At 41.8% G+C, this 15,167-nt stretch overlaps 1 protein-coding gene and 1 long non-coding RNA gene across 2 annotated transcripts in view; one reads left to right on the top strand and one right to left on the bottom strand.

Moving 5' to 3' along the window:
- Positions 1–441: 441 nt before the first annotated feature.
- Positions 442–15,167, top strand: part of EIF4ENIF1 (eukaryotic translation initiation factor 4E nuclear import factor 1) — a 30,459-nt gene continuing 15,733 nt past the window's right edge. Inside the window, 7 exon segments of the mRNA XM_023746550.1 lie at positions 442–618; positions 733–858; positions 7,164–7,237; positions 8,004–8,131; positions 11,665–11,951; positions 12,228–12,429; positions 14,482–14,657. Of these exon segments, the coding sequence (XP_023602318.1) occupies positions 763–858; positions 7,164–7,237; positions 8,004–8,131; positions 11,665–11,951; positions 12,228–12,429; positions 14,482–14,657 (963 nt within the window). The 5' untranslated portion in view covers positions 442–618; positions 733–762.
- On the bottom strand, positions 5,466–11,765 carry LOC111823806. The gene is made up of 3 exons (XR_002826907.1): positions 11,640–11,765; positions 6,424–6,467; positions 5,466–6,327 (listed from the first exon to the last, which is right to left on the bottom strand). It is a non-coding gene; the product is annotated as an uncharacterized LOC111823806 (long non-coding RNA).

Below are 15,167 nucleotides of genomic sequence, written 5' to 3'. Positions count from 1 at the left end.
GCGGCCGGGCCGGAAAGGCGACGGGCATGGACCTGGATCCAGATAGGGAGCGCCCGGGCCAAGAGGGTCGATCTCCCCGTACCCTCCGGCCCGCCTCCTCTCGTGAGTACAGCCCCCGCCCTCCTCCGAAGGAGACCGCTGGCCGGGGCCTGCGCGAGAGGCCGGGGGTTGGGGTCGCGGCCGGGGGAAGCCGAGTTTCGGAGCCGCGGCCGGCGCTCGCCTGGCATGGCCACAGGTGCGGCTGGCGGGGCGAGGGGCGCTCGGGCTCCGACCCGGTCCCTGGCCCCGGGTAAAGAGGGGCAGCTGGCGCCGTCCATTGGCAAGTGACAGGCACTTGACGACAGCCCGACTTCCCGTCTCTCCGGCCCCAACCACTGCCCTGCCTGCCCCCAGTCCGGGAAACTTCCCCGCGGCGCCGCGACCGGTCTCCATGGGTGGCAGCCGCTGATCTTGGTTCCTTTTTGTAGTAAAGCAGCTGAAAGGCTGTCCCCAGACCTGGGCACCTTCCCCTGCTGTTCTCCTCACCTTTTTGATGTTTATTTACTAGAAAAGATAACCCAGTACCAGGGGTGCCATTTCCGACGGGGCTCTGGTTTAGAGCACAGTTGTTGGGTGAAGGTTTGTGTCTTAATGGTAGTCATTTTAAGAGGGAAAAGTTTCGTTTCTGAAACAGTCAAGACTTCTGCAAATGTACTGTTCTCAGAGACAGTTTTGTGCTCCTTTATCTTCCAGGTGCAAAGAATCGTAGACCCGGGAGGAGCCATGGATAGGAGAAGTGCGGGTGACATAGAAAATGGAGATGCTTTCCTTGACTTGAAGAAGCAACTGGCCTCCAAAGCCCCCCATCGCTATACAAAAGTAGGCTTTGTTACTAATGAAATAGTGTTTCTTCGTAAAGGTGGGGGAGGTTGGTAACATTGTGTAGGTATTTCATTGGTATTATCTCAAATGGTAGTGACATTCCATTCATTCTGTGGACTAAATGTTAACTAGAGTTCGTAACGCATCGCTTTGAACTTTTTTTTCTGAAAGAGTGAATACCCAGTTTAAAGTAGAATTTGCTTCTCGGTAGCTTTCAGGTGAGAGGAATATTGGCTCGGATCCCATATGAATTTGTGGACCAGTGTACGTTGGCACACACATTCTGTAAGAGCTGGTATGTTGTTGACTTACATGCTATAGAGTAAGAACTGCATCTCTGAGATGCCTCACAAAAGCAGTGTCCTGTGTTTTGATGTTTTCCAAGAGGCGAACACCCCAAAGGAATGCTCTTGGGTGCATTCTAGGTGCTTGGCTAGAATCACCAGATTTTTCAGTTGTTTTTTAGTTCCTGTCACAAATTGAATATGGACTCACAGAAGTAAGACTTCAATTATATTTCCCCTAGCTGAAAACTCGTGATTTTAAACTGCTCATCTAGAGATCTGCTTTTGCCAGGGGTGGGAGGGGAGTGTGGTATTTTTATTGAAGCTATTGTTTCCCTCAGGATCTTGTCAGTTACTGAATGTTTCTGAAGAGGCTGACAGGACCGGGTGAGCTGTGAATTCATTTCTGGCTCCCTGCGATGTACTGGGCTGGAGTATATAAAATGTGCTTGGGACTGTTGACAGAAAGGATTATGTCCTAGTTGGGTCCATATCTATACTTTCTTACTATGGACCCAGTCAGGTCTTGGAGGTGGTATTGTCCCTGGCTTGCTAGGATACCGATTGGTTAATATTTTAAAGTGAGGCCTTATTTGTGTACTTGTGTCACTACTCTTACCTACTTGATAAAGTATCTAATGCTGTCAAGTAATATTCATTTCTAGCATTTAAAAAAAAAACTCTTTAGAGGGAGAAAAGTGTGTTCAAGTGCAAAAGAGTTCTTGGTTAATTGCTGTCTTACTGCAGTCTGTGTGGGCGTAACAGTGAGAGTTGATAGATAGCATTTTACTTCTTCCAGGTTTGGTCTTCCCCAATGTAGTTCTCCTCAAACCTGAGGGTGCTTGTTGAGTAGTGTTCACAACTTAAATTCATTACCTAAAATGTTGACAGGTGAATTGTGAATGGAGAAAAGCTTATTAAATGAAGGGAAACTTTTATAAGCTTCTGTGATTTCAACTCTGCCAGAACTTTTTTGAATGAAGTTCTGACTGGTAGAGTACTGACACTTTCACACGCTGACCTGAGGCTGGCATGTGTATTTCATCTTAATGTTTATCCATCTTGATGGTTAAGTCATTTTTAGAACGTTATTATTGGTTTCTCTTGGGATAGAGCGTATGTATGTCTACAGTAAAGAATAAAAAGCTCATTATAGCCCATTTTTTTAGTCCAACCTCAAAACTCTGTACCTAAAATGGTTAAGAAAAGCATTTTTTAAGTGAGTGACAGTGGGGCTTAGATTTAATAGTCTTCTCTACCAAATTTAGTTGAAAATAGGCTTACTTTCCATTCCATTCAAAAGGATTTAGTTAATGGCACTTTCAGGATTGTGTTTAGGCAAAGTTAGGGTAGTGCTTTCTTATATATGTTACTCAACACTAATTTTATGTGAGACTTGAGGCAAACTAAGCCTTTCTTCGAAAGCTTAAAGCAATCCTGAGTTCTGAGTACCATAATAAATGGTCTATTAGTTCCACAACTGTAATAGTATTTGAGCTCGCCTATTCTTTATCAACATACAGAGATTAAAAACAATTGGAATAAGTAAAGCATTTAGTAATACTTCTACCACTTCAAGTTCATGCGCTAGAAAGTTTAGAAGAAGTAGGAGAAAACTGTCCTCAGTGATTTTCATAAGTGATGTATTTTGTGAAAACTTTTGTAAATGTGGGAATTTTACTACAAAGTCAAAAAATATAAAACACATTGGCCAGATGAGAGGCTTCTTAACCTTTGACCCTTCATAGTTTAGCATTCAGTTGTTTTTATGGGATAACAATAGTCTGTTCAGAATTTGAGGGCTTTTTTTCCCCCATGAAGGTAAGGGGTCCAGATGTTTGGCTAAGTGCTTTTAAAGGTAACATACCAGAGTTTCCTTGTGTCCGGGGATCACCTGTGAACCTTGTAAAGTGTGATTCTGAATGTTAGGTCAGAGATGGGCTTGAAAATTCAGTTTCTTAACCAGCTCCCAAGTTAAAAACTGCTGGTCCACTGACCATACTTTGAGTAGCTAGGCTTTAGTATTCCTTGAACAACCCAATGCATGGTGTTGATGTTGTCAGGCAACTCAGATACATTGTTACTCCTCCTGGTTCAGTTGGTGTCCATTGTGCTTCCATGAACATCTCAGGAACTCAATTTAGACTCACACTGGGTACTTTCAGACCTACCCTTAAGTCTCAGTGATGATTAATGGGGATGGTTATAAGTGGATTTTTCAAATGCACCTGTTGTCCTGAGGGGTTTGAGCCCTTAATTTATAAACCGATGGAGGTCCATTTTGCCAGGTCAGATTACTGAGATCAAAAGCTGTGTTTCCGTAGTATTTAAATGTGCATTTTATAAGTTGATTGGATTATGTTGAGAGACTTTTGGAGGTTATAGAGTGGGTCTCACCTCAAAATCATGGATTAAAAGTGTTTTAGACCAGCGGTCACCAACTGGTGGTCTGTGAGGTCCGAAAGGTTGGCAACTGCTGGTTTAGACAGTGGTTCTCACCGTGTGGTCTTTGAACCAGCATTTAGCATTATCTGGTAACTTGTTAGAAATATATAAAGTCTCAAGTCCCATCCCAAAGGTATTGAATCAAAGTCTAGGGATAAGGCCTAGTCATCAGCATTTAACAAGTCTTTCAGGGAATTCTGACTCTGATTCTAGTTTGAGAACCATTGGTTTAGGAAACAGAGGAGATAGTGATGTGTATTAGTGAAGAAACTTTGGGAGCCATTCAGCTTTTTCTTACCTTCATCAGAGGCCCTTATTTACCAGTTCTTGAGGTGTAGCGCTGGCTATTCTATTAGTGATATCATCTTCTACTTGAAATACAAAATAGAAATGCTTTGGACTGTCCCGTTATTCAGATCCATGTTTTTTCTTCAAGTGAACAGACTGATCTTAGACCATAGAGTGTACATACTTAGTGCTATTCCTCCTTTGCTCTTTATCTTCCCACCAACTCATTAAATGCTGCCTCCTGCCAGGGGACAGGAAATAAAAACAGAGGACACAGAACATTCATCTTGATAATGACCAGTGTTCATCATGCATGTGAAATCTAAAAAGTAGGTGTTGGATTATCTGAGCTTAATTTCATGTGTGATCTTCATTGCCTTGACTTGTTGAGAATTGGCACCATTTTAGCCATCAGTGTCTGTAAGGGATCTTTAAAAGAGGCCCCCTCATTTGTGGCTGGTGGGCAATTGGTCACAGTGGTGCAACCATGTTTATGTCTTTGCTTTAAAATCATTAAGAAAGTAAACAACTGAAGTGGACTGGTTTGAGTAACCACCTAGCCTTCTTGGAGAAAATCAGTTGCAAAACTTGAAGTCAGCAAGCTTCTGAGAAGAAAACAGTAACTGTGATTTAAACCCTACGTTGAAATCAGTAGTCAGATGGTTGGTTTTTCTTGTACAAAGGTCTCATTTGATAACGTCGGGGTTGTTCAAGGAATACTAAAGTCTAGCTACTCAAAGTATGGCCATAGGTTTCTCTCATAAACTGAATTGAATAGTAATCTTTGACAGGTGGCATTTCAGTGGCACACTTAGTTGCAAACTCTTAAGCTAATGTAAAAATTGGGGTGCCTGTTTATATTGGAGAAAGCAGAATTATGGTATGAAAGTCATGATAGCCCTGGCCAGGTAGCTCAGTTGGTTACAGTGTTGTCCTGATACATCAAGGTTGCAGATTCAATCCCTGGTCAGGACACATACAAGAATCAACCAATGAATGCATAGGTGGGTGAAACAGCAAATTGATATGTGTCTGACTGTCTGTCTCACTCTCTTTTCCTTTCCTATCCCCCCTCTCTCTAAAATAAATAAATAGTAAGGAAGAAAGGAGCCCTGGCTGGTGTGGCTTAAAGCGTCAGACTGTGCACCCAAGAGTCATGGGTTTGATTCCTGGTCATGGGTTTGATACCTGGGTTGTGGGTTCACTCCCTGTCCCCAACCCTCGGTCAGGGTGCTCCCAGGAGTCAACCAGTCAATGTGTGTGTGTCTCTCCCCCCTCCCTCCCTCCCATTCTCTCTAAAAAGCAGTGGAGCCCTAACCGGTTTGGCTCAGTGGATAGAGCGTCAGCCTTTGGACTCAAGGGTCCCAGGTTCGATTCAGGTCAAGGGCATGTACCCTGGTTGCGGGCACATCACCAGTAGGAGGTGTGCAGGAAGCAGCTGATCGATGTTTCTCTCTCATCAATGTTTCTAACTCTCTATCCCTCTCCCTTCCTCTCTGTAAAAAAATCAATAAAATATTTTTTAAAAATAATAATAAAATAAAAATAAAAAGCAGTGGAAAAAATGTCCTCAGGTGAGGATTAACAAAAAAAAAAAGGAAAAATCATTATACAGTTTTAATGTTTCAATTGTGCAGAAAACCATAGTGGGCACTTTTCCAAGTATTTTTCCTTTAGCTAAAGTTGAAGGTTTTCTTTTAAAATATCCCAAAGTGGTTCCTTTCCAAGAATAATTGTTGTTAAGGGCTCTAGATGAGATAGCAAGTCCTCTTGAGAAACTGGAGAGCTGTGAGGCCAGGAAAAAGAGTCATCTGCCTGTGCTAGACTACGCCTGGCACCCAGGAAATGTTCAGTGACAGTTACGAAAAAAGCAAACTTTGTGGTGACTCCTCCCCACTTAAGTGGGGGGAATCCTCTCAGGCTGGGATACCTATGTCTTATGCAATTGAGACTTTGCTAACAGATTCCAGCTCTCTAAGCCCATGAAGAGGAGCATTCTCACGTTTCCCTAAATGCGCAGGTGGATCTTGGGTCACATTTTGAGAAACGTCATTGGTTTAAAGTACTACTTCTTAACTTCTTTAGGATTTACTGGCAATCGTTTGAAGGTATAAACACTCACTGCTGAAATGCACAATTTTGTATGATTCCTTGAGGCCCTGAAATTGGTTTAAGAAGCTCTGCTCTCAAGAACCATAAGTATAAGTTTACCTTGATGTTTAAGTTATTCCCATCAGCTTTTACAGTCCAAGAATGGTTTTGTTTTCCCACTTCTCAGCCTATTATTGAAGAAAGTGGTTCTTTATCCTCTGTCGACATTCCAGTAGAGGTGTACCCTGTCACAAATGGTACTGCTAGCATAGTGAATGCCGGTGTGCAACTGGCTCATTGCTCTATCTTTTGCTCCCATAGGCTTTGTATAGTCAGTCACTTGAGTATTTGTTCACGCCTGGAAAATGCCAAGCATATAAAGTCAACAAAGAAAACTGAAATAATATGGGAGGGGAAGTTAAAACATTTTTACCAACCTGAGTGATTCTTATACCTGAGAATAGTTGGCATTTATCAGTCATTGATTGAGTAATAAATCTGTAAGAAGAGAAATTAAACAAAACATTATCCTCTGGTAACTGAATCTCTCACTTGTGTTTACTTAAAAATATTTTTATTGAGATATAATTCAAAAATATAAAATTCATCCCTTTTAAGGTACACCACTCAGTGGTTTTTAGTGAATTCACAAAGCTGTGCAGCCTTCACTACTATCTAATTCCAGACCTCAGAAAGTGTAACTGGGGGTAAAGGGAGATTACCATATATGATATGTAATTTCCCCCCCTATTTTGGGGATTGTCTTTTTGCTTTCTTAATAGTAATTTGAAACACAAAAGTTTCTGAATTTGAAGTCCATTTTAAAAATCTGTCTCCTTATAAATTGGCACCTGGTGCATTTAAGAGTGGTAACATTTAAGAGCGGGAGGTTTCAGGTAAGCCTGATGCTTCCATGCCGTGAGGAGCATTCAGTGTGTGGAATATATTATTGGACAGTGATTTGTGAGAGAATGTTTCTTAGCAAGAAACTGATCACTGTTAGGTTATTTGCCAGTTTTGCTTGAACTTCTTGTAAGAACCTTAAACTGATTCCAGTCCTTTCGGGAATAAGTCAGGTATAAATAAATAGGAACTGTTTAAAATGCTTAAGGTAAACACTCAATTACTGAAAACAAAAATAAGCAAAAGTGTGTGAAATAGTATTCAAAATCACCATTTGATTTCTCTTTGTAGGAGGAGCTCTTGGATATAAAAGAACGCCCTCATTCCAAACAAAGGCCTTCATGCCTCTCTGAAAAATACGACAGGTATGGCGGGGGGCGGGCCTGCTTTTGGTCAGCTTGTTACATCAAACTTGGTACATTTAGAATGGTATTGTTTTGGAGCTTCTTGATAGAATTATGAGTGGGGAGATAGGGTTTTGACATTGAGCTTCAACACAACATATTACAGATAAACTATGAACATGACTAGCATTTCATTACATTGTCTTCATTATTTTCATTATTAATTAGCTTTGAACATTAATTCAAAGATTTGAGCTGCAAGGGACTCTAAGGACGGCTAAACCAGTTCCCTTTTAACTAATTGGTGATGAAACTAAAACTAGAAAATAACTTGGTCAAAGGCACATGGTCAGAAAGCAGAGTTAAGACTTGACTTGAACACAGGAGTCCTCATCAGGGTATTTCCTCTCTTCTAGTGGCTTTTGCACTGTGTTTGAGGGGCCTTCTTAAAGGTCTGCCCCAGGTAGGCTGATCAGGAGGACTCTGAGCCTTTTCATCTGTGCCCTCCCCCCCAACTCCGTCAAACAAGAGTCATTCAGCCCTGACCGGTTTGGCTCAGTGGATAGAGCGTCAGCCTGCGGACTCAAGGGTCCTGGGTTCGATTCCGGTCAAGGGCATGTACCTTAGTTGTGGGCACATCCCCAGTGGGGAGTGTGCAGGAGGCAGCTGATCGATGTTTCTCTCTCATCGATGTTTCTAACTCTCTATCCCTCTCTTTGCCTCTCTGTAAACAACATGTGTCGTTCCTGGGTGTAAATGCTAACTGTTGGTGCCCTTTGACTTATAGTGACGGTGTCTGGGACCCTGAGAAGTGGCACGCCTCTCTGTACCCAGCTTCCGGGAGGAGCTCCCCAGTGGAAAGTGTGAAAAAAGAGTTGGATGCAGACCGGCCTTCCCTGGTGCGCAGGATAGTAGGTGAGCACAGCCACTCGGAAGTGGGGGCAGCAGTTTGGAGACAATGCTCTTTGCTGCTGGCTTCATTCTTAGCTGTGAGAGCTTTGTGCAAGGAGGGAAAGCGTCATTATCAGGAAACTGATTTCCAGTTGAGTAAAATCATAGCCTTCATGTGTAGCAGCAGTGGCAAGTAGACACATTAGGCTATGTGCTTTTGAATGAAAAGTACTAATGTCATTCATTGATGTAGATAACTGAGTTAGGTGTGGTAGGGAGCATAAAGCTATGCTGGAAATCTGGTTATGCTTAGTCTTATATGAGAGACTAGTACTCAGGTATAAATCAGTTCTGGCAGTTCTTAATTCATAATGGAGTATGATTTGAATACAGGGTTTAGATAAGGTTTGAGACTGGAGTAAAGTTTGATCTTCCATACCTTTACCCCTTTGAATTAGAAAAGATACTGAAGAGTGAAATGGAGACCTGGCAATATAAAAACTAGTCAAGAAACTTGTTGCAAGAGGAACTCCTTTTGAGAAGAGAAGACCCATCATAACTGAGCAAAGAAAATAGGGATGACTTTAGTTGGAGTTATAAGATCCTTCTACAAAGAATCTACCAGTGCAGTCAGTGCAGTAATGCCCCTCAAAGAATTTATTCTAACAGAATCATTAAAGATGTGCCACAGACTTTATTCGAATGATGAAAACTTAGAAGCAACCTAAATGTCCATAGTAGAAATGGGTTGAGTATGTGTGAGTATTGCATTGTTTAGCTGTTAAAAACATGTTGGAGCCAGAACCGGTTTGGCTCAGTGGATAGAGCGTCGGCCTGCGGACTCAAGGGTCCCGGGTTCGATTCCGGTCAAGGGCATGTACCTTGGTTGCGGGCACATCCCCAGTGGGGGGCGTGCAGGAGGCAGCTGATCAATGTTTCTCTCTCATTGATGTTTCTGGCTCTCTATCCCTCTCCCTTCCTCTCTGTAAAAAATCAATAAAATATATTAAAAAAAAAATTAAAAACAAACAAAAAAAACATGTTGGAGATGTGTTTACCAAGTTATATAAAGCTGCCCATATTATACCTTGTGTTGGAAAAAACTGAGACACTGCATAAAAGTTCTGGAAAAGTACACACCAAAATGTTTTAGGAGCTGATTTTGATGAGAGGATTAAAAGATTTTTCTCACTTGGACTTATCTTTAGTTTTCTGATTTTTCTAGGAAGAATTTTTGAGTGTGTGTTAACATGTTTACTTTTCTTACACCTTTAGTGAGATATAATCTATTTATATAAAAGCCAAGTGACCGGAACGCCGGAATGACTGGTTGCTTTGATGCACAATGCAGCCCCAATCAGCCCCCTCCACTCCAATCGGGGGGTGGGGCCAGCCGGCCAACCTCCCGCATCTCCTCCCCCCTGCTGGCCCTGCCCCAATCAGGCCCACCTGTGTACAAATTCGTGCACCAGGCCTCTAGTAGACATATAATAGAGTGCACATAAAGCATACCATTTGATGTTTTAACATGTGTATACACCTGTGAAACCATTATAATAGTCAAAGTAATAAGCATTTCCATCACCCCCAAAAGTTTCCTAGTATCCTCTGAGTCTCTTCTGTACAATTCCCCCCAGACAAGCACTGATCTGCTTTCTGTCACTCTACTCTAGTTTACATTTCCTAGAATTTTATAGACAGCGTGCACTATTTGGGTAGCTTCTTCCACTCAGGATAGTTGTTTTAAGATTCATTCATGTTGTTGGGTATATAAGTAATTCCTTTTTATTTTCTAATAGTATTTCATTGTATGAGTTCGCCACCATTCGTTTATCTATTGGTGGATATTCGGATTGTTTCAGTTATTAACTATTAAAACTATGAACATTCATGTATAAGTCTCTATGGAAATATATGCTTTCTTGTCTCTTGGGTAAATAGCTTTAAACTAGTATGGCTGGGTCATATGGTAGATGTGGTTAACATTTTGAGAAACTGCCAGGCTGTTTTTAAAAGTGGTTACACCATTTTACAGCACTGGATGAGAATTCCGTTTGCTGCTCCACATCCTTGTCAGCACTTGGAATGGTCAGTCTTTCTTTCTTTTTCTTCAAATTATAAGAGAAAGTTTATTTAGAAAGTTACAGAGGGAGTAGAATGAGCCCGCTGGGCTGCATAAGGTCAAACAAGTTAGAGAGGCAGAGAGAAGAAGGGCCCTTGGAGCTCAGGAGAAAGTCAAAGGTGATGGACTTGGTGGAAGAAGAGGGGGAAGGGAAAGGCCTGGCTGCTCTCAGGAGGGAGAGCGCCAGTCATTCTTCTTGAGTGTAGCCATTCTCATGGATGTGTAGTGGCATCATATACGGTTGAATTTACACTTCCCTAGTGGCTAATGATGTTGAATATCTTTTCATATTGCTATTTGCCAACCATATATCATCTTTGGTGAAGTGTCTCTTCAAGCCATTTGGAGTTTTCTTAGAGTTTTCATATGTACTGGGTACAGGCCTTTTATGAGCTATATGGTTTGAAATGTTTTCTTCCAGTTTGTGGCTTGTTTTTCCATTCTTTGAGTACTATGCCAGGTTCTCAAAGAACATCATTTGTTCAGTGTCGTTCCATTTTAACATTGAGGAAATGCCATGGGAATTTAACTCTTGTTTATATCAATTAGCCTCTGGTAAAATTGGTTTTGTTACACATTGTTTCACTTAAAGTTAAGGAACCTATCAACTACCTTAAGAGAACTTAAGAAAGGAATTATTGTATCTGTCAAAGAGTAGAGGTTTTAAATTTTGATCAAGCCCCCTTTATCGTTTTTTTAAAGAGATTATGCTCGTGGTGTCATGCCTAAGAAAACTTTGCTTAACCCAATGTCACAAAGATTTTCTCCTGTCCTTTCTTCCAGAAGTTTTAGTGGTTCTCAACCTTCCCAATGCCATGACCCTTTAATACAGTTCCTCATGTTGTGGTGACCCCCAACCATAAAATTATTTTCGTTGCTACTTCATAACTGTAATTTTGCTACTGTTATGAATTGTAATGTAAATATCTGATATGCAGGGTGTATTTTCATTGTTCTCGACCCACAGGTTGAGAACCGCTGATAAGGTTTTACATTTAGATCTATTATCCATTTTGAATTAATTTTTGTATATGAGACCAGGTGTGGATTCAAGTTCACTTGTTTGTGTATGGATATCCAACTGTTCAATACTATTTGTTGAAGAGATGCTAACTTTTTAAGTAATTTTTTCAAATGCTGACACATAACATTAAGTTGACTAAACATTTGCTAATAATTACATACATAAGGACATAGTCAAAAGGGATTATGGAAACTAATCTGGGAAAATCATTTATGATTAAGTACATTGATTGCTACTAAAGATAAAAAAGCAAAGGCTGTCTTATGTAAATATGTAACGTACATGTTACTCGGTAACTGTTGTAGTGGTGACTCTTCTCCAGGAACCCCACCACCACGTCATGGGTATACCATGGAGGAGGAAAATGCCCTTGCTGGCTTGCTTACCTTTCTGTTTCTGGCATCTTTCCAGACCCACGAGAGCGCCTGAAAGAAGATGACTTAGATGTTGTTCTCAGCCCACAGAGGCGAAGCTTCGGAGGGGGTTGCCACGTCACGGCCGCTGTTAGCTCCCGGCGCTCAGGAAGCCCATTGGAGAAAGACAGTGATGGACTTCGCCTGATTGGAGGACGAAGAATTGGCAGCGGGAGGATAATCTCTGCCAGGAACTTCGAGAAGGACCACCGGCTTAGCGATAAGGACCTGCGGGACTTGAGAGACAGAGACCGAGAGAGGGACTACAAGGACAAGCGTTTCAGGGTTTGTCTTCTAGGTTACTTGGCACCTGTGTACTTAGGGACTCAGTAGTCACCTCATTTGTACTGGTTACTTTGAGATCCTGGACGAACACGGCCCATTCTTAAGCCAGATAGGGAGGAATAGAGAGAGCTGGATGGGGGCAAAGAGGGGCTTCAAGTCTACAACATAGTATCTTCATGGCACTATTGAGTATTACTTACTTCACCAAGACCTTGATTGAGGTAGAAATGCCTTAACTAGAATTTTCTTTTTTATCTGCATTATGTACTTTTCCAGAGGGAGTTTGGGGATAGTAAGCGTGTCTTTGGTGAGCGTAGAAGAAACGATTCCTACACAGAAGAAGAACCAGAATGGTTCTCAGCTGGACCCACAAGTCAGTCTGAAACCATTGAGCTGACTGGCTTTGATGATAAGATCCTGGAAGAAGATCAGAAGGGGAGAAAAAGAACAAGGCGACGGACAGCCTCTGTGAAGGAAGGTCAGCAAAAACGGGGAGGGAAGCTCACTGTTCTAAAACGCGATGTGCTTATAATTGGCTTAACTATGCACTTAGGAATGGGCACATTTATTGGGAAGTAGCAAGTTATTACAGTTGCAGCCTGATTTTGAAACTGCTTCCTATACTACCTCCTCAACTTGCTCTGCCTGCAATGCTAAACAGAAAGTCCTCACATTCTGCTGCTACGAGCACTGTGCACACAAAAGGATTCCCAGAGATAGAAACATGTGGTAGATATAATGGGGGTCTCATTTATTGAGCACACTATATATATTACACAGAGTGCTAAGCATTTTGTCTATATGATCCTGCTTCCAACCATCCTGTGAGGTAGGTGCTTTTATGCCCATCTTATAAGTGAGCAATTGAAGGCAAAGGGGGCTTTAGTGACTTGTCTGAGGACCCTGAGGAAGTAAGTAGTGAAGCTGGGAGTTGAACAGGATGTATGCTGTTACACTTTTTTCCCCTCGGGTGATGCAGGAAATAGATAGGTAACTTGGGAGACTTTGTTCTTAGATACTTTTCCTAGGTCCCTGACTTTTGAGTTTATCATAATAAATGGCCAGTTGTGTTTGTCTGCTAGTACATATTCCTAATCATACAGACTCTCAGTTGTCAGGCCCAGCCTGCTTTCTAGAGAGCTTAAAGCTGCACACAGTCCTGGCTGGTGTGGCTCAGTGGTTAAGAGCATCAGCCCACGTACTGAGGGGTCACGGGTTCAATTCCTGGTCAAGGGCATGTACCTGATTTGCAGGTTTGATTCTCCTGCCCTACCGGAGCACATGAAAGAGGCAACCAATTGAAGTGTCTCTCACATCCATTTCTCTCTCACTGTGTCTCTCCCCTCCCTCCCTGCCACTCTCACTTAAAAAAAAAAAATCAATGGAAGAAATATCCTAAGATGGGGATTAACAACAGAAAGTTGCATATGGGGCACTCGTGCTGCTTGTAAAAGCCATTCATCTGTTAAGAGATGTCCCCATCACAACACAGAATTAGAGTGACTATGCTAAAAATTAGTTTCTTTTATAAATGTATGAGTCTTAGTTGGGACACAACTGCAACAGTATCTTAGCTTTCTGAACCCTGACTTAAGTGGTGGTGCAGATGCATGTATAAAGACAGAACCAAATTAATTTGGTTCCATTTTTAAGCAGTAAGACATGCAAAGGCCACTGCTTAAAAGAAGATCCTGTTAGAAAAATAATCCACCACACCAGCCATTTTCAAGCTTTTCCATCTCATGGCACAGGAAAACTAATTACTAAAATTCTGTGGCACATCAAAAAAGGTATTTCTCGCTGATCTGACAAAAAATAGGTATGATTTTGATTGATTTACAAAAAATTAATAATAATGGTAGTAATTGCCTACCCGTTTTGCTCCAAAGTAACTTTGTAAAAATATCAGGTGCCTACACTTGTGTAGAAGAATTTCTGGGACCAACAATTAATCGATCATACGTAACCTTATTATGTGACCTGACCAGTAAGATGCATCTCTATTAGGTGACCCATACATAGGGTGTCCCAAAGAAATGTGTGCACACACTTTGACTAATTACAAAGGGAGTATTTATTAATACACATTTCATTTTCAAATTGAGCTCCCAGCTGTTAGAGTGTGTACACATTTTCTTGGGACGCCCTGTATTTATGGTACAAGGCGGGGCTTCATACTGGAGGACTATTGTGTTGGCTGCTGTCATTTTTTAAATTTGGCAATCTAAGGGAGAGGTCAGTGCCCCTGACTAAAGAGTCAGGTATTGCAGGTTTTAAAAATTCTTGTGGTGCACTAGGGGGAAAGCACTATACTGCACTGCGGGAAACTTGAAGAATGGGCAGAGGAGGGACCACAATTCTCCTTCCTTGGGAAGAGAACTGTTTTTCTACTGAACATGCTGTACTGTAACAAGAAGTCTGCTTTTAAAGTCACCTATGTCTCTTCTGCATGTGATGATGGCTGAGGCCACAGACTAAGTCAGTAACAATTAGCTTGCTTAGCCTGCTTCTGACCTGGTTTTGCTTTTAGGCATAGTCGAATGCAATGGAGGAGTGGCCGAAGAGGAGGAGGTGGAGGTCATCCTCGCACAGGAGCCTGCTGCAGATCAGGAAGTGCCGAGGGATGCCGTCTTGCCTGAGCAGTCCCCAGGAGAATTTGACTTTAACGAGTTCTTTAACCTTGATAAGGTGCCATGCTTGGCTTCGGTGAGTGTAGTAGCACACTTACGAAATGGAGGGAGCAACTATATGGTTAATATGTCTTTAACATATGTCTTTTTGAGGTATTTTTTTTGTTAGAGGCCCTGGAGGCTGTTAGGCTTTTATTTGTTTGTTTATTTAAATCTTCACCCAAGTGTATGTTTCTGATGAAAAATCGGGTGTCAGCCTTATGGGAGCTCCTTTGTAGGTAACAGTTTGCTTTTCTCTTGCTGCCTTTCAGATTCTGTCTTTGTTGTTAATTTTTTGGCATTTTAATTATGATGTGTCTGGGCCTGTTTGCATTCTTCCTGCTTAGGGTTCTCTGTGCCTCCTGATCTTGTGTGACTTTTTCCTTTACCAGACTAGGGAAGTTTTCTGCCATTTCTTCAAACACGTTCTCTATCCCTTTCTCCCTTTTTGCCTCTTCTGGCACACTTAGGGGGAGGCACTACTGTTAGAGCATCCCCGCTTGCTCTGTGGTAAAAATGACAGACTAGATAAACTCTTAAGGATTCT

The sequence above is a fragment of the Myotis lucifugus genome, unplaced genomic scaffold (assembly GCF_000147115.1).
Source record: "Myotis lucifugus unplaced genomic scaffold, Myoluc2.0 scaffold_694, whole genome shotgun sequence".
Taxonomy (NCBI): domain Eukaryota; kingdom Metazoa; phylum Chordata; class Mammalia; order Chiroptera; family Vespertilionidae; genus Myotis; species Myotis lucifugus.
Note: the sequence above shows the minus strand (reverse complement) of the source record. Positions and strands in the feature narration are given on the sequence as shown.